The sequence below is a fragment of the Corvus brachyrhynchos genome, unplaced genomic scaffold, assembly GCF_000691975.1.
Source record: "Corvus brachyrhynchos isolate BGI_N302 unplaced genomic scaffold, ASM69197v1 scaffold116, whole genome shotgun sequence".
Taxonomy (NCBI): domain Eukaryota; kingdom Metazoa; phylum Chordata; class Aves; order Passeriformes; family Corvidae; genus Corvus; species Corvus brachyrhynchos.
In genome coordinates, this window is record NW_008240221.1 from 4,587,198 (window position 1) to 4,605,233 (window position 18,036).

General features: G+C 44.9%; 1 protein-coding gene across 1 annotated transcript in view; it reads left to right on the plus strand.

The window, feature by feature from the left end:
- The window catches only part of GRHL1 (grainyhead like transcription factor 1), a 38,229-nt gene extending 21,467 nt beyond the window's left edge, over positions 1-16,762 (plus strand). The window contains exons 9-15 of the mRNA XM_017744981.1: positions 5,201-5,288; positions 7,525-7,664; positions 8,534-8,571; positions 8,671-8,759; positions 10,505-10,590; positions 12,353-12,417; positions 13,573-16,762. Coding sequence (XP_017600470.1) covers positions 5,201-5,288; positions 7,525-7,664; positions 8,534-8,571; positions 8,671-8,759; positions 10,505-10,590; positions 12,353-12,417; positions 13,573-13,687 — 621 coding nt within the window. The 3' untranslated portion in view covers positions 13,688-16,762. The remainder of the gene's footprint in view (positions 1-5,200; positions 5,289-7,524; positions 7,665-8,533; positions 8,572-8,670; positions 8,760-10,504; positions 10,591-12,352; positions 12,418-13,572) is intronic.
- The last annotated feature ends 1,274 nt before the right edge of the window (positions 16,763-18,036 follow it).

Below are 18,036 nucleotides of genomic sequence, written 5' to 3' on the forward strand. Positions count from 1 at the left end.
ATCATTGCCATTGACTGGAGCAAGTGCAGGCTTGTCTTTTTGCCCAAGCTCTGTTGTGTTGTTCCTTTTAAATTTCTTCATGTGTTCATGCTGCATTTGTTATAAAAAAACCCCGAACTAGTAATTTGCAGACCTTGTGAACAAAAGATGTACTGCTGTGAGATACAGCAGCAAAGAAAAAGCCTATTTACAAGCTGGATGGGTGCTGTAATTTGACTGCTCTGCCTAATGCATTTAGCACACAGAATTAATGCCTTTCCCAAAGCCACTGTTCAACAGAAGCTGTGAAAGAAACAGCAGAAGCTGCACTGAAAGCAGCTGTAAAAATTTAACTGAGTTTGCAGAGAAAGGAAATTTCCCAGTCTTCATAACCTGTTCCTGTCTGAGCAGTCTTTTGAAAGTCCAGGGCAAGTAATGTGTAATGTTATTTCCAGAGAGACCAAGATTGTTGTAGGCTGTGATAAATGCTTCCTGGACTTCCCCAGTCCTTTTGATTTTTGTGAACCATGTTGACTTCCTATTTGCTGATAACCCTGCTTGATTTGGACCTCTCATTCTTTGAATCCTGACTCCATCTTCATAGGGCGGACTCTTACAGGTGATACCTCAAATGCCTGTCTGTGCAGCCGCAGGGCTGAGGCAGGCCTGTAACCCCCCTCTCCAGTCCTGTGCTGGCTTTGCCCTGGTCACACACTGTGTAGTCTTGCCTGGTGTTCCCCAGGACACCAACACAAGGATTCTTGTGCACCGTTGTTCTGTCTCTGCTTACCCCCAAAATACATGGTGCCCTCTGCACTGTGCCCCTGCTGCAGCATTCCATTAACTCATCCTGCCACATTCTGTTGTCCATCTATAGGCTTTTAAATAGGTCCCTGTGCCTTCCTGCATGCCTGGGAGAGCTGCCTGTAGCTGCTGCTGTTGAGATACTTTCTGCAAAGAATTTACAGGGACTTAGCAAAGGCTCTCCAGAGCCATCTTAAAGACTTGCCAGTAAGCCTAAGAGGCTTGGGTCTCATGAGCTTTCTTCAGGCCTTTATTTTTCCTTCTTTTTCTCTATTCTTTTTCCTGCTTCAAGATGAGATTGAGGCAAGTGTATCATCTGAAGTTTTTTCACCAAAGTAATCTGGGAGTCTTGTGTGCTATCAACCTGTATTCTCTGCAATACAGAGAGCACAGACTTGCTGCAGGGTAGAGGGGGATCTTTTACTCCTAAATTGTCCAGTCAATTACTGACACAATACTAAAATGACTGACAGGCTTGTGCCACTGCTAGTAAGACAAGTTGGTTAATAAAATGGCAGATGTGTAGTCAGCACATAGACTCCAATGGCTTCCTTCAAGCTATGGCAGAAATTTCAGCAAATCTAGTAATACAGTAATGCCAGTGCATTTTTTATTTCCATTTGGGATTTTGACTTACTCTCCTGCTTTATTCTTCCAGATACTTTGCAAATTGTACCTGAATTAAAAGAGGAGGGAAGAAAGGAAGGAGAAACGTAAAGCAAAATCAGAACAGGATAATAAAAAATAGAACTGAATCTCCAAGTACCTTCCTTTCACCCTTCTCTTCTTTCCAGGTTCAACTTCACTCCCTAATTATCCCCCTGCACTGCTGCAAGGGAAGAGGGAGATGGGGAATGGGGGCTGTGGTCAGTTCACTACACATCTCTGATGCTCCTTTCTCCTCAGGGGGAGGGCTCCTCACACCCTTTCCAGGCTTCAGCATGGGGTCCCTCCCATGGAAGACAGTTCCCACAAACTTCTTCAACATGAATCCTTCCCACAGGCTATGTTTCTTCACAAACTGCTTCAGTGGGGGTCCCTTCCATGGGGTGCAGTCCTTCAGGAACAGGCTGCTCCAGTGTTGGTGCCCCACAGGGCCACAAGTCCTGCCAGAACCCTGCTCCAGCACAGACTTCCCACAGAATCACAGCTTCCTTTGGGTATCCACCTGCTCTGGTGTGGGGCCTTCCACAGGCTGCAGGTGGATCTCTGCTGCACCATGTGCCTCCATGGGCTGCAGGGGCACAGCTGTGTCACCGTGAGCTGTACCACAGGCTGCAGGGGAATCTCTGCTCCAGTGCCTGGCTTCCCCCTTCTGCACTGACCTTGGAATCTGCAGAGCTTTTTCTTTCATGTATTCTCACTTCAGTTCTGACTGTTGCTGCAGAACATTTTTTCCCTTTCTTAAGTACATAAGCCCAGAGGCACTACCCCCATTGGGTAGCCAAGTGGCCATCTTGAGCTGACTGGCATTGGCTCTGTTGGGCATGAGGGAGCCTGCTTCTTGGAATAAACACCCTCTCAGAGAAGCCATGCCTGTAGCCCCTGCATGCTATCATACCATACACAACCCCATGTACTTACGGACCCTAATGCTGGCTGGTTGCTCCAGGCTCCTATAAGAGCATTGGCATTTCAGAAAAAGCACCTATTTTCTGCCATTTATGGAATCTTGTGTAATCAGCCAGCTGCTTTAGAATGTTTATAGGACCATTGTTACTATGATATCCACACCTGTTACAGCCCTGAATGTGTTCGTCCCCATGTGATCATTCATACCTGTAGAAGTTCTGTTACCCATATTTTCTTCATGGAGGGCCAAGTCTATGGTGTGGAGGTCTGTTGGAAAAAAACCCCAAACCAGCAGAAAATTATGATATTGTGGCCACCTAACACAGATGTCTCCTCTATTCCTTTGTCAAGGCTGTGCTTGCAGTGCCCAGGATGTTTGGTTTTCATCCACTCTTGTGTCATTTCAGGACCTGAGTAAAGCAGTATGGGCATAATGGTATCATCCTGTAGAATTTTATGGCACAAGCTTCCTTGAGGCTTGGCCCAGCAATATTTGGGCTGAGTAGGGATAGGGCTGACCTGTCCCAGAGGAGGAAGACCTCTGCTCTGAATGGTACCTTAGCTGTGCATCCACATGAGGAAAATTAAATCCGGGGTTTCACAGACTACAGCTCGTGTTTCCCTCTGGGATCTGCTGTTTACTCTGGCAGCGATGGGCAGTGCTGTGGGAAGGCTTTCATGGGATGGTAGGAACAAATGAGTGAGATGCTGTTGGAAGGAAATAGTGGGTGCAAGGCTGCTGGAGCATTGATGTGAATGGGCAGCAACGTGGAGACTGTTCCTTCAGTTGCATGATTACAGAATGGTTTGGGTTGCAAAGCACCTTTAAAGGTCATCTAGTCTAGATCTCCGCCATGGTCGGGGACAACTTCCACTAGACCAGGTTACTCAAAGGCCCCATCCAACCTGGCCTTGAACACTTCCAGGGATGGGGTATACACAGCTTCTCTGGTCAACCTGTTCCAGCACCTCACCACCTTCACCATAAAAAATGTTCTCCTTATGTCCAATATAAAACTACCCTCTTTCAGTTTGAAACCACTGCTCCCTGAGCTCTGCTGGCAGGGCAGAAAAGCGTGTTATCAAGACATAACTTACTTTTTTTTTTTTTTTTTAAATGTGGGATTTGAGATGTATTTACCTGGGCCCCAGTAGCCTGTATCAAGTTGACTTTCAAGCAGGGAATGGGAAGGCAGAGGTTTTCTCAAAATGTGTGCTCTTGCTGAATCAGCATGCTCTCCAGAAGGGAGCAGATGTTGTTCTGTAGCACAGTGTTTGAGTAGCACAACTTTATTACTTCCGCATGAAAGGTAAAAATCAGATCTGGAGCCAAATCTGATCTTTCTGTTGTCACGCTGAGATGTTGTGACTACTCTGGTAAGGGATGACACAGAGGAGTTCACGTCCAGCTGTGCTGAGGTTTAGGTGGGATGTCTTCACTGTAGCGCACCATATCAGCTTTATGGGGTCAAGCAAACCTGGCAATGCCTGTGTCTTCGTGTGTAATTTTTTTCTCTTTTTTACCACAGCTGCCTGAAGCTGCTTTTTTCCTTCTCGTTGGGTGGGAGAAAAGATGATACATATTAACATGTATCAAATATCTTGGCTAGTTTTCCTTTTTATTGCTTGTGCAGATGAGCCCAGTGCTACCAGCAGGCATAGGCAGCCTGGCATCTATAGAGTGTTGATTTACTGGGAAGTAAGGAGGGCTGCTCCCCTTCTCATGTGCACCATTAGGCATGGATTCCCACCCCATGCCACAGGAGTTTTAACACCTTATTTGCCATAGCTAATCGAGTCTTCCTCCAGCACCATACAAGGACGTGGATGTGTTTTGGCAGCTTTGAAGGGGAGGGAATGAGAAATAAGGGCTTGGTGTGGCCAGATAACTGTTACCTTTTGCCCTGCTTTGCAGGAGGGTGTTGGGAGACAGGTAGAACTTGTGTATACCAGTTTTGGTGATCTGGTGGTAGCACCAGGATTGAGTGTTGGGGATCTCCTGTGGGCTTATCGCTTCATGCAGCTGGAAACGTAACATCCCTGACTTAACTCACAGTCACATGTGAGATCTGGGCAGAGCTGGAGGAATGACCACTATTCCAAAGCTTCTTCCTTCCTTCTCTGTCTCCATCATGGCTGTCTGCACCTTGCAGAAAGTATGGCAATATGGCACTGTACCTTCTACTGCTTGGTTTGGAAGGCCAGGAGCAGTGCAGGCATGAACCTAGCTAGGGATCTGTGGGTTCCACCATGGCCTGGCCCGGCCCTGATAAAAAGAGAAGAAATAGTCCCTGCTTTAAAGCAACACACATCTGCAGCTTGAGCTCAGTGAAGGCTGGTGCAACTGCTGCAGGCTCTGTGTGAAATGTGCAGGAGGTATCTTGCACTTGGTGATCCAAGTGTGGTGTGACTTCTGTAGATTTTAATGACAATTGAGTGAACTCCTAAACTGGGGGAACCTGCAAATCTTTATTGTTTTAAACACTTCAACTATATTTTTATCTAATGCTTTATACAATTGTTACACAATTGTAAGATGTGGGTATCTTTTGTCATCGTATGTGCATCTGACTTGAAAGAAAAGCAAGTGTTTACATCTTGAATATGGTTGTTGGATTTCATTAGATGATAGGACTCAAAAGTAAGCAGATCTCAGAGTTGGCACACTGGCAAACCTGCAGCTCGGGTACTGTGGAACTGACCTCCACAAACACAGCTCTGGAAGAATTGGTGTTCCTGCCTCTGCAGCTGAAAAAACCTCAAAAAAATAAAAATACCTCTCTTTCTCTCTCACCCCCTCCCCTCTTCTTCACTCCCCCATTCCTTTCCCTCTCTTGTCTGACAGGGAGCAGAGAGGAAGATCAGGGATGAAGAGCGAAAGCAAAGCAAAAGAAAAGGCAAGTGCACTGATCCCAGCTCTCAGTTGAATGCCTGTAAGTAGAACTTATTCCGTCAGTATTTTAATACTGGATTTCATTTTGGCTAGAAATAGCTTGTGCAGTAGAACTCTCAAGTCAATTTTTATCCTGTGTGGACTAGTGCTTGTTATAAGCAGTTCCTTATGGAACAGACGCTGTGTTTTGCAACACACTGGGTCATTTAGGGCTTCATTCTGTATAGTTGTTTCTGTCCGAGACAGGGTCCTTCTGTGTATCCAATCAAGTATGGGTTGTAGTAGTTGAAGTGGTGGGGTGAGGGTGGGATTTTGGGCAGTGCTGGAGCCCCTCACAATCCAGGTGGCAGTGAGAACAATCTGTTCCAGGTATTTTCAGCTTTATCCTAAACTTAGGCTTTAACTTACATTAAAAATGTGTTTACAGCTCCTCAGCAAGGCCATGGCAGCCTTGGGGCTGAGCCTCTAGCCTCTCAGCCCTATGCTCACTCTTCTAGAGCAAAGTGGTCCTTAGCAAGTAATTTCAAAGTTTCTGCACATGTGAAGCATGTGGAGACCTCAGCACTGTGGTATGTAAAGGATGAAGAGTTTCTTCCTGTTGAGCATCTTCCTTTAGCTGCTGCAGATGACAGATCCTGTCTTTGGATGACTGGTTATTCACCAGCAGAGCTGCTTAGTGGAAGCTGTATCTCCCTGTTCTTCGTTGGCACGGGGCAGGCGCGTGCTCTCACTTGCTCTGCTCCGTGTGCTGTTACCAGCCCAACTGGTTGAGCCAGCATGCACCTCTCAGCTCGCTGGGCAGGATTTTCCTGACACAGCAGGTACAGGCTGCTGGAGCAGCTTCAGAAGATAATGCTGAAGGGAACCTGTTTGCTCAAGGGCAGTTGTGGAAAGGGCTGGGGTTTTGGTTTTTTTTGAAATACATCATGAGAGGCAGTTTAGCACACTGTTTGTGTTTCACAAACGTAGTAGCCCCAGCAGCTCCCAAAAGATTACTGTATGCAGCCCTTTGCATAATGGCTGGAAAGGGAAGACAGTTTCAGTACACATTTCCAGGATTTGATGATTTTACAAGAGCTGCTTTCCAATGTTAATTTTCTAGGCTTGGGCTTAGCCTGATGAGCCCCCTATTTTCCTGGAAAGTGCGATCCTTTGCTTTTTAGCTCTTATGTGGGAAGTTTTTGATTCTTTTAAGCCATAAGCAGTTCTGCTCACCTCCAGGATCGCAAATGCCACACGTACATGAACTCTTCAACAGCAGAAACAGTTGGTGGCCTTTGGTCAAAGTTATTTTTACAGGAATTGAGCGATCTTCAAAAAAATCAGTTTTGCAAGGAGATAATAGTGTATTTTCTGCTGAGGACATGAGAAATGGTTTTGTTTGAAAAACATTTGTTTTGTTTGCACTTGGTTTGACCTCAGATGGATATGTTTCCACTTGGTAAAATAAAGTCTTCAGCTGTGGTAGTTTGACATGACTACATGACTATATCTGAGGTGCAGTTTAAGGCACCTCCTGCCTCACTTTCTCCTCAGAGAGTCTTTGTGGATGAAATCTGTCCTCTTGGTGGGTTGTGTCACATCAGCTGGTGCCTTGTGGGAGCCAGAGTGCTGTGTGGGAGATAGTGTTGATCCCAGGGGGAATGGACTAGGGGCTGTTACCCTGAGGTGACCAGGATGAACAACGAGAGGAACCAAAATGGGAAACTTGAAAGTGTGGAATCAAAATGTAACTTCAACGACTTGCACAAACCAGTATTTGTACTGTCTCTGTAGTATAGTGCTCCTGTGGTGCTGTCTCTTTGAGATAGATGCTCCCAGTTGGGAGCACGCAAGTTCTTCCTTTGTCTTCTTTCTACCTTCCTGATATAGGAACACCAGCAAGCTTTTGAGGGAATGGATAGGGAGAAGGTGGGGCAGGGACTAGTGTTTGCCCTCTGTTTGGATGGCTTACTTGGTAGATGGAAGACCTTGGTTCCTCTGTTGGGATGAGTGCTAGATTGTTGTCCATCCTAATTAATATTTGAACAAAACTGAGCAGCTCAGTTGGAGAGATGGAGAAAGCTTTGACTACTCTGTGAAACAAGCTGTTTCCTCAGGGCCCAGGCCCTCAGTTGAGAGGTAGACAACCAAAGTTCAAACTCCTTTACCACAGGAGCTTTTTGCTTTAACCCTCGCTGCAGAGTACCCTTGTTCAGTAGCGTGTGTACCTTTTAAATGACGTAGGGCCCCATCAGGGCCTTCAGTATCCTCTATCCCGATCTTTGTCTCCTCAGTTTCTGATGTCAAAGTGCCCATGCTTCCCTCACACAAACGTACTGACATCACCATCTTCAAGCCCTTCATGGACCTAGACACTCAGCCTGTACTCTTCATTCCTGATGTTCACTTTGCAAACCTGCAGCGTGGGGCTCATGTGAGTAAAGCTCATGGGTGTGGGGATGAGGAGGCTCTGGCATATATTTGCAAAAGGCCTGGGATGCTGTGTGTGCATATGTACATACAGAACGTCAGATTGCAGCAGTGCTGTAATCAAATGCAGGCTGAGTCTCATGTGGGCAAGAGATGTTGCTCCAAGGTATATTGGCTGGAGTTAACTGGGGATGTTTTATCATCAAATTGTTTTCCTATCAAGTCCAGTTTCTGTGAACCTGAAAAAATTTTTCCACAGCATTTCCATTGCATGAACTGCAGGCTGGTTTTCTCTTGTAACATCCCTTGGGATCCTGGTGTGCTGTTGTGCAGCACAGGCTCCTCCAGATGCCTGCTGCAGGGTGAAAATCTATCCTGTGGAACTGGCACATGTCAGCTCTGTGATCCCCTGCCAGAGCGCCCTGCCTCAGCATTCCTGGAAAGTTCCAGCTTACAAGAAACTGGAAGGGAAAAAATTAGCATGCAACCAGGTTTCAAAATCTTGAACTTTCCTGTGCTGAGAGTTCTGCCATGCTCTCACAGCATCTAAACTTTACTTTCTAAGAGCATTGTCTGAGCTCCTGACAGGGATGGAGAATAAACTTGTATCCCTAAGGCTGACAGTCCTGCATGTTTTCCTACAAAGGCCCTAGTGCTGAGTTTTGTCAGAAGACTCTACACCAGTCCAGGTAGAAAGATGGTTAGCTCCTCTTTGTTCCTGTCTCTCATTTGAGATCCTTTAATATTTTTTATGAAAAAAGGTAAAGAAGATGCTTACTGGCTTTTGGAAGATTGAGCATCAAAAGATTATAGGAGAAAATGAATTCTAGTTCTGGATGAAATATTCACAAAATCTCCCCTTTGTTTTTAAAGGTCCTTCCTGTTGCTTCAGAAGAACTAGAGGGTGAAAGGTAAGAGCTGCCCTTTGACCTCCTGACACCTTGCCCTCAGACAGAGGGATAAGTCCCTGTAATTGTACCACTGCTGACTTTTTGCCCTGTCAATGACAGCTCCAACCTGAAGAGAGGAGCTTATATTGGTGAAGAGGACTTTATTGCTACTCCAAATAAGATGTCCAGAATAGAAGAGCCAAAAAGAGGTATTTTCTTCTTTCAGAAACTGAATGTTTGGAGTATTTGTCCATCATGATAGAGAAATGCATTAATGAATTTTTTAATTCATATTGATGTATACTTGAGCTTGATTTTTCTGGCTTTGAGTATGACAGTTCATGTATCAGGATGTGGTTCAGCTGTGCAAATCTTGTACGTTGTGAGAATTTCTGGGGATTTCTGCCAACTCAGACAGTAATTGGCTCTGAACCTATAAGGAAAGAGAGTCAAGAGGAGGTGAGCAGCTTACCAGTATTCCTAATGGACTGGGGGAGAGAATTCATCATGTAATCTGCTACAAAATGCTCTGGAAATCTCCTCCAGGAGCAATGAACACCAGAACTGGTTCTGGATATAACACTGTTGCATCTTTCATGGTGCCAGGAAATGGTATGTTCACCTCTGAAAGCTAAGATAAGAGAATATTCTGCTAATTTTTAACTGAGTTTCAGTCGTTGCAATTTAATGTTGCTGTGGTGTTGTGGATGGAGGTCAGAGGTCCCTTTGGGATGTTGGAGGTGGTGTGCCTGCTTGATGACAGTTGTGTGTGGAAAGACCACAACAAAGTATTAAACCTGTGAAGCAGAAAATGCTAAGTCTAGCAAGTCTGACCACAGTGGGGCTGCACTTCTGCAGTCTGGATAAACTAGTAAGGAAGGATGAATTTTACAGAAGGAAATCAGACTTTTTGTTTTTCCATGTTGCTGTATGCCATAAAACAAGGCCCATGGGATTCTCTCTTCTTTGGCTGACTCTCATCTGTGCTGTAACTGAGAGTATGTGTCCTGTCTTCCTTTCTCAAATCTACAGTCCTCCCTTGTTAAACCTGCCTTTAGCAGGAAAATTGGGAAATGCATCAAGGTGCTGTGCTGTCCTGAGTTCACCTTGTTCAATTAGAAATGCCAGTAATTGTTCCATGTTGCAGGTGTGTCAAAGCTGTGGCTGATGAACCCTTGCAAACAATCCAGGCTGCAATACCTAGTCATTAGAAGATGGATTAAAGACAGCAAAGCTGTTAAAGTCCAAGCTTTCTTGCTCTCCTGGCTTATTCCTCAGCCTTAATGCAGTTTTTAATGAGGCTGATGTTACATACAGGGAGTCTATGCTAGCTTGAGAACGCTAGGGATGCTCACCTAATTGGGGTTCTTGCTCTTTGGTTCCCCTCCTCGCAGGAGACCAAGCCTGCATTGTATTTCAGCTGTGGTGGTATGAGTATTACTGGAACACAGCAAGGGGTAGGAGGAAAGATGAGACAGCGTAGGAGGAGCAGAGAACTGTACAAATAAATTATTTAAAAATGAGGAGGTGGCCAGGATGGCTTCACCTGCTGTGATAGCATCTGTCAAATCATTTGATTGTGAGAAGTCTCATGGCAAATGACTGTGAGATAAGGAGGAACCCACGAGTCTCCAAGATTTGTGGTTTTTGTTCCTCCTTTCTTTGTTTCAAATACGACCTTTTTTTTTTTTCTAATAATAGAGAAAATAAAATGTGAAAGTATTTTGACAGGAAAGATGCTTGAGCATACAGTGGCTTTATGTGGAAGGAGTAAGTTTTGAGCTAACCTAGTTGTGCATGTTTGTGCTACAGTTTTAAGTCGATATTGAATGTATGTATGTATATTTCTTCCTAAGATTCTCAGTGGATGTACCCATGTGCTTAGTCACTGTGGGACACAGATCTTTCCTGAGAAGCAATTGCACAGTTAATTCCTCTCCAAATTGCTTTCCAGTGTTGCTCTATGTCCGAAAAGAATCAGAGGAAGTCTTTGATGCACTAATGTTAAAGACACCATCTCTGAAAGGCCTAATGGAAGCGGTAAGTAACAAGGTTGGTTTATAGTCCTTGAGAAAAAACCCTGGCTACCCAGTCCTTACACACTGGCCAGTCACAGGAGTCAGACTTTCAGTCACAGCTTGTGTCCACATATTTCTGCTCTTCTGGATAAGGAGAATAAGGAAGATTTCCTTTCAATAATGTGGAAATTAATGCAAATAACGCTTTAATTTATTATTAAGGGAATTCAGGAAGCTTCTCTTTTAAGTACCTTACCTCACATCTGTGGGGTCTGAGGGTAAGAAGCCTTCCTGAAAATTCAGGTGTGTCAAACTCGATGATTGGATGTTCCTCTTGTCAGAGAGGGTACTTTAGTTAGAAGATGGAGTGATTTTCAGAATGTGTCCAGTGGCTTGGGTTTGTTTCAAAGCCATGTTTGGGGGCCTCCACTGCCCTTTCACAAGCCAGTAATGCAGGGCTCCAAGTCCCAGCTTCTGTGTGTTGCTGAAGGCTTTTATATATCTGTGCACACGTGTGAAATTGTTCTCTGGTGCTTGACTTCCAAAATAGCCTTCCACTATCCCTGCTGCTGCAGAGCAAGGGAAGTACAGAGCTTAAGTCCAAGGAATGGTGTAATGTTTGGCATGAGCTCAAAATTGACGTTTCTGTCTGTCTCTTTCTGTGACTAATGCCTCTGCTCAGGGAACAGGGGCTTTGGGGGTGTACAGGCAGGTCTGGCCACTAACTTTTGATTTTAGAGATAGTTCTGAAACCAGAATTTTTATCTTATCCTGGCTGTGAGGCTTTGCCAGCTGGAGGGTGAGGGCTAATGGAGAGAGGGATTGAAGGCTGTGAAGTCCTCCCTTACCCTGTGGTCCTGAAGTGAAGCTGCACCTTTGTTGTTTCACTTGGATTTCTAAAAGCAAGGAACCAAGAGCTGTAGCTTGGGGGAACCTCCCTGTACATTTGCTTGTCAAAGCAGTGTATTGGTTTGGTACTTGCTGTCGGTGGGATAGAGCAGTTTGCCAAAGTAAACCAGGCTTACTGACCTCCCGACTTTCTGGAGGTTGTACTGAAGTGCCATGGTGTCTGGGGCTCCACATTGATGTCAACCTTCTGGGGAAGGGGAGTGTTTCTGATCGCCTCATGCCCTTAGCAGCAGAGGTCTTCTCTCTGTTGGTATTTTCTTCTTTCAGCCACTCTCATGACTAGTTTTCACTTGATCCGTCTGACACTGAATTTAAAAATGGTTTTCAGTATGCTAAGAGAACAGAGAAGCATGAAAGTGTCTGGGGCTCCACATTGATGTCAACCTTCTGGGGAAGGGGAGTGTTTCTGATCGCCTCATGCCCTTAGCAGCAGAGGTCTTCTCTCTGTTGGTATTTTCTTCTTTCAGCCACTCTCATGACTAGTTTTCACTTGATCCGTCTGACACTGAATTTAAAAATGGTTTTCAGTATGCTAAGAGAACAGAGAAGCATGAGAGAATGAGAGTCAGGGTGTAGAGTGGCTTTTAATGGATGGGCTTTTGAGTGTAGGGGAAGAGGTTGCTGTATGAGAAGTAAGTAGACAGGTTTTAAACATTATTAGATTTTTTGCACAGAAGTTGGCTAAATGCAGAGAAGAAGTTCTCATCTGTAGACTTAAACTATAGTTTGGGATTTAGTGTTGCCTTTATAAGGCAGAGCAGTTGTCTTCATTTGCAGGCTTTTTTTTTGTTGTTGTTCCTTTCTGTAAAATAGGAAGTGAAAGACAATAACAGCAGTCTCCTTGCTTCACCAATCATTGCTTTCTTTTGTTCTAGATATCTGACAAGTATGATGTTCCTTTTGATAAAATAGGAAAAATCTTCAAAAAATGTAAAAAAGGGTGAGTATGTACCTGTGCAACAACTGCCTAAGAACATGAACACCTTTTTCAGACCTGTGGGCAGATCTGCTGTATAATTCTTCCATGCACTGCAGGTGTGCAAATGCCATTTGCAGTTATGTGTGTGTGCACACAATGTACACACATTCCAACATCATCCACAGCTGAAAACTGGAAGACTATAGGAAGGGTCCTATAGAAATACGTAGTCTGACTTCTGGGTAAATACAAGTCACGGAACCTCTCTGAGCTAATTGTTATTTGAACCAGAGTTGACCATGTCAGAGGAAGATGAGTTCAGTTTGTTAAAAGACTCCCAGTGATGAAGAACCTTCTTCAACCCATGTTAAATTGTTCCAGTGGTTGACTGGGCTCACTATATCTGCATTTGGCTACAATTACTAGACCCTGGTTGTCTTTCTGTGGGCTAAATTGGAGAGAACTTTGTTGTGAAGTGTCTGTTTCTCACAGAGGCCATACTTCACCATCTTTTTATTTTGTAGCATAAATAACTGAGTTTCTGAACATGGTCTGATTTTGTTTTATCTTTTAATTTCTCAATAATTTTCTTGGGTTGTCTGTAAGTCACTTTGGTCTTAGCCCCTTCTCCAAAGCCCTTCTTGCCAGAAAATTACACCCTTCCAGGGTTGTGCTTTCATAGCAGAATTACCCCACCAGAACAGCTGCAAAAGTTTAGAATTTTTGATATCTAAACCACTGCTAAGCACAGCTTTTTGTGTGTGTGTGTGTGACCTTTCTGGCAAGTGGAAGAAGTGGCCAAGCATGGGTACTTTCTTCCCTGCGAGCTCTGTAGGGTTTTGTGCTGATAGGTCATAACTGACAAGCAAACCCAGTCAGAGCCCCAAGTGCATGCAGCTTCAGAAGGATTCTGCCAGTTCCAAGATCTCTCTCCCTCCCTGGTCCAGGAGCCAGATTTAACTCTTTCATTCAGACTCTGAGAAGTGTGGCTGCCAGCCTTGATGGCACATTTGGGTAAGGACGGCCAGATCTGCTATGGGAAACAATGAGTCAGAGAGAGATGAGCAGGGATCTTATGTTACCCTTGGGCAGTCCAGGCTTTCTTAGGTTTGAGGATGCCTTTGCTCTCTTTGGCATTTAGAACTGTAAAATATCTGATCTATTTTGTTTTTCCAGAATTCTGGTCAACATGGATGATAACATTGTGAAACACTATTCTAATGAAGATACCTTCCAGCTGCAGATTGAAGAGGTTGGAGGATCTTACAAGCTCACTCTGACTGAGATCTAAGATCACAGATCCTCTGTGGATTTTAAACAAAGGTCTCAAGTGAGCATTTTCCCATAGTTCAGTATGTTGGGCAAAACACTAATCACCTCCAGAAGAAAGCCAAGTGTTTGACTTGTTCTGGGAGCAGAGCAGTGGTTTTGCTTAATGCATTTGTGTTTGTCTTCTTGCTCATGACCTTATTTGCACTTGAAAAGGGCAAGCAAAGATTGGCAATTAAATGGAGAGCATGTATATATTTTTACTAGTGTATAAACCACTAGTAGGTACGGGAGGGGAAATCTCCTGGAAGGTGGCCTTTTAGCCTGGTGATGTCTTATTTATCTATTCAGTAACCATGTTTGAGCCCGTTATCAGCTAATACCATTTTACTGGACTGTTTTCTGCTAGGGAGAGCTGCAAAACTACTAATTGATACTAGTAGGAGTTGCATGCAGGTTGGAGAAAAGTCTTTATAATGTTTACTTGTGACCAGGGCAGACTGTTGAAATCACTCTTGTTGTTTGGGGGGAATGTAAAACTGCCTTGCTTATGAAGAACTCGCCTTAGTAACTGTGTGAACTCTCATCAGATGAAGCTATATTGTATATAAGTGCAATATATTTTTGAAGGTTTGTAAATGTGTACATATAAGCGATATATAATATATATAAAATATGGTGTTCTGTATATACCGTGAATATATGCAATGAAGCCCATCTAAAAGGATGCCATATACAGAGAAAACATATTTAACGTAGATATTTAAAAATGGACAAACCCTTATCATACACCAAAGGTGAGCACACGTTTGTACATTCATAGAAGGCACAAGAGACCTGCTTGTTAAACATGGATCTTCCTATGTGGAAGGAAAAAGATACCGGCTCTCTCCTAAATCCTCATGCACAGGCAGGCAATGGAAGTCCTGGTTTCTCTCATGAACTGCCACTAAGTCCTGAAACAGCTGTGTACTGCTGTCCTGGGAGGTAATTTGGGCCAAGTCTGAGAGTTGGGTCACAAGAGGAGCTGAGCAATGCAGTTCTCTTGAAGTCTCGCTTTTGGGGGTCAAGAAGAAGGTCTCCTGGAGGGTGGTTTTTTTCTGTAGCAGTGTACTTAAGGCTCAGCTGGATGCTACCCACACCAGCAGCTCAGGCTGGATGAACCCATGGGCTGGAGCCAGCTTGCAAGGCCTAGAATGTCAACAACTGGAAATGCACAGACAAGGCTTTTGAGAGAGGAAGGGGGCAAAATGGCTCAGCAGGCCAAGTGTTAGCAGCGCATAGGGCCTGCAAGTAGATTATGCATTCTTGGTGTCTGTGCATACCATGGACCAGCTGCTGAGCTGGAGAGACCCAATGGGCACAGCAGGCATCCTGAGCCCCAGCTGGGAGTGCCAGACACCTCCAAAAAGTACTGCTCTGTGCTGTTTGCTTGTGTGCATGTGCTTATGAAGGAAAGGCACCCTTTGGTTAACAGCAAGTGAGAGAGGAGCATTTAAAGGGCAGCACTTGGCTCTAAGGCAAAAACCTCCATTACATAGTGAGCAGATGAACGTGAGTGCCAGGTCCAGTGTCAGAGCTTTAGTTAGGGATCTGGGTAATGAAAGAGGTTTATAATGTTTTCAGACACTACAAAGCTGCTCATACCTCACCTAGGACATGAAGGTCAACCTGCAAAGACTGGAGAAATAGTCCGGAAAAGTAGCACATGATTTTACTTAATAATTAACGATTCTACTTGATGGTTAACAAATCGTATCCTACTATTGTTCAGCTCCATCATGGTGTTGTTTGGAAGAGGAAGGCAAATGCCATGTTGAGTTGATCAGCAGGAGCATGACTTGCAAGAAATAGGAGACACCCCCCTGCCTTGGCTCTGCTTGGCATCGCTGAGGCCTCCACTGGAGCACGGTGCCCTGTCAGCAGAGCTGAGTCCTTGCAGATGTCTCAGACAGGTCAGACCATGTGGTCCTTCAGCCAGAGCTTGTGGATTCTGAGGAGGATGGCCTGCATGGTTTAGCTGGTGAGGGGTCATGTTCAGATGCAATGGTTGAGAGGAGCAGCCTCCCAACCCATGGAAGTGTCATCCCTATTCATGGCAAGCACAAGCAGTAGTGGGTGTGAATCGCAGAAGTTCAGGCTGGGTGTCAAGGCAGTCTTCTCTAGTGAGAAGAGGAGGTTGCCCATGGAGGCAGTGGTTTGGCACCAAAGGTCTTCAGAGCCAGGCTGGGCAAAGGTATCTCTGGACTGTCAGAGGTGTAATTGATTCTCCCTTGGTGGTGAGTCCAGGTGACCACTTGAAGTCCCTCCCCACCTTCTTTTTTAATGGTTTATATGAAATACAGTATTTTGGAATTTGTATTTGGATCACTCCTGAGCTGGTTCATTCCATTACCCATTCTCTTCCCTCCTCCTTTCTTCTTCTCGTCCATTGATGAGCCCCAAGAGAGGGTTGGCAATGCTCTGGGCACTGCGTGCTCCCCTCTTTGCTCTGTGGCTGGAGTCGAGCAAACTCCACATGGATGCATCTCTGACTGTGGGCTTGCGGCCAGAACACGTGGGCTGGAGGCCAAAGGAGAGAGGCTGATGTGCAGCACGATGCTGGGGAGACTTGGCCAACGCCTGCCACCCCATACAGGAATCCACTGCCAGCACAGCAGCCACAGGACTCGTACCCAGCCAGCACCAGCCTCCTGCCTGGGCTTCCCTTCAGCTGTCACGGGAACAATTTTACTATGGCAAGGGAATTTTTTTAAAAAAACCTGATATATTGAATACATATCTATATATTTACACATTTTTATTGAAAATGGAGGTTTTATTGCAGAAACTTGGTCTAGGGTCAGGGAAGTAGATTTAGAGTCTCCATAGAGGTAAGATTGACATGAATGTTATTTCTTTTTACTGCTTAATGAAGTATGTGAACTAAATCTGACGATTGTTTTCCACTATAAGATATTCTGGGACACGGGTCTTATAACAGTAGCAGCAATGTCATGTATGTTTTACGAAACTGATTTTTTTTGTTTTGCCTGCTGTTTTTTAATTGAAAATGTATTTTAAACCAAGCTATTAAATTTTATATGTTCATTTCTAATGATGAGTCATTTATATAACAAATGCATCTGCTCTTACCCCTTCAATTTTCCTTTGACAGGGTATCTATAAAACCCTGGTGATTGTTTCCTAGTTTTTCCTTGCAAAAGAAAACAATCCTTGTGCCAGCCTTGCTGCTGTTATTCCCACATAAGAAATGGCCACCCTATTCTCAGCTGCTTTATTCCAGCTGACCTCGTTCAGTTCAGTGCATGGGGAAGCTGTACAGCATTTGCTTCCATAGGACCCTTTCCTTTGGCAGGAGAGCAGAACATCCGTGGGTAAGATCAGGTGTGTAGCGGGACCACCAGTGAAGCTGCAGGCATTGACTTTCCTAAGCTGAAAACAAAATTCATGCTAACATCTCCAGGATAATCCTAATGCCATGGTGTCTGGAGTGGTGTTCACCTCCTCTTTTTCACTGTCAGAAAATGTCTCAACAAGCTTTTGCTGTAGCTGGCTCCCAGCCCCTGCAGCAGTTGCTGTCCTGGAGCAGCTCCTGTGCTGGCATTTTCCCAACCTCCAGGCTTGCATCAACATGCTGGGGGCTGGGTGGGGAGCAGCGTGGGTGGCAGAAGATTTGTGGGATAGGAAAAGGCCAGGAAAACTTCAGTTTATTTCCTTACTTATTTGTAGTTCTTGTGCAGGGTGGCAGAGTTTGTCCCAGATGCAGGAAGATGCTGCAGTGTGTTGTGACTGGGTGGTGCACCAGTGCTGGGGGATGCCCTGTCCCATCTCCACCTGAGTTTGTGCTTGCTGGAAGACTGGGCAGAGTTTTGCCCCATACAGTTGGTGTGTGGCCATCAGCAAACCTCAGCATGAGACAGAATCTGCTGCAGGGCTGTCTGAGAAACAGCTGCTACCCCCTCTTCCCTGGCAGTGTGATACCACCATTTTCCTCAGCCTTCACCTGGTGTGTCTGTGTATGTCTGCACCAGCAGTCCCTCCTCCTGACACCTCTCAGCCCTTTTCTATTCAAGTGAGTTTAAAGGAAGTGAAGGTGAACCCCCAAAGGTGCAGCTCTGAGCTCCCCAGGCAGGCAGCCTTACATGGAGCTCCGTGCTTCTTCCTGGGGCATGACTTGAGGTTCTAATATTGAAAACATTTAGTTAAGCTTTTAAGGTCTGACCTCTTTTTGTATGGGAAAGCTGAATTCTGCATCAGCCTCCAGCTTCTTGAAAAAAGTTCTTCAGAACTTTTGTCTAACCAGGGTTTGCAAGAGCATGGAGCTTACATGCTCCTCTATTTGGTTGGTTTGTATTTTAGATCACTGGA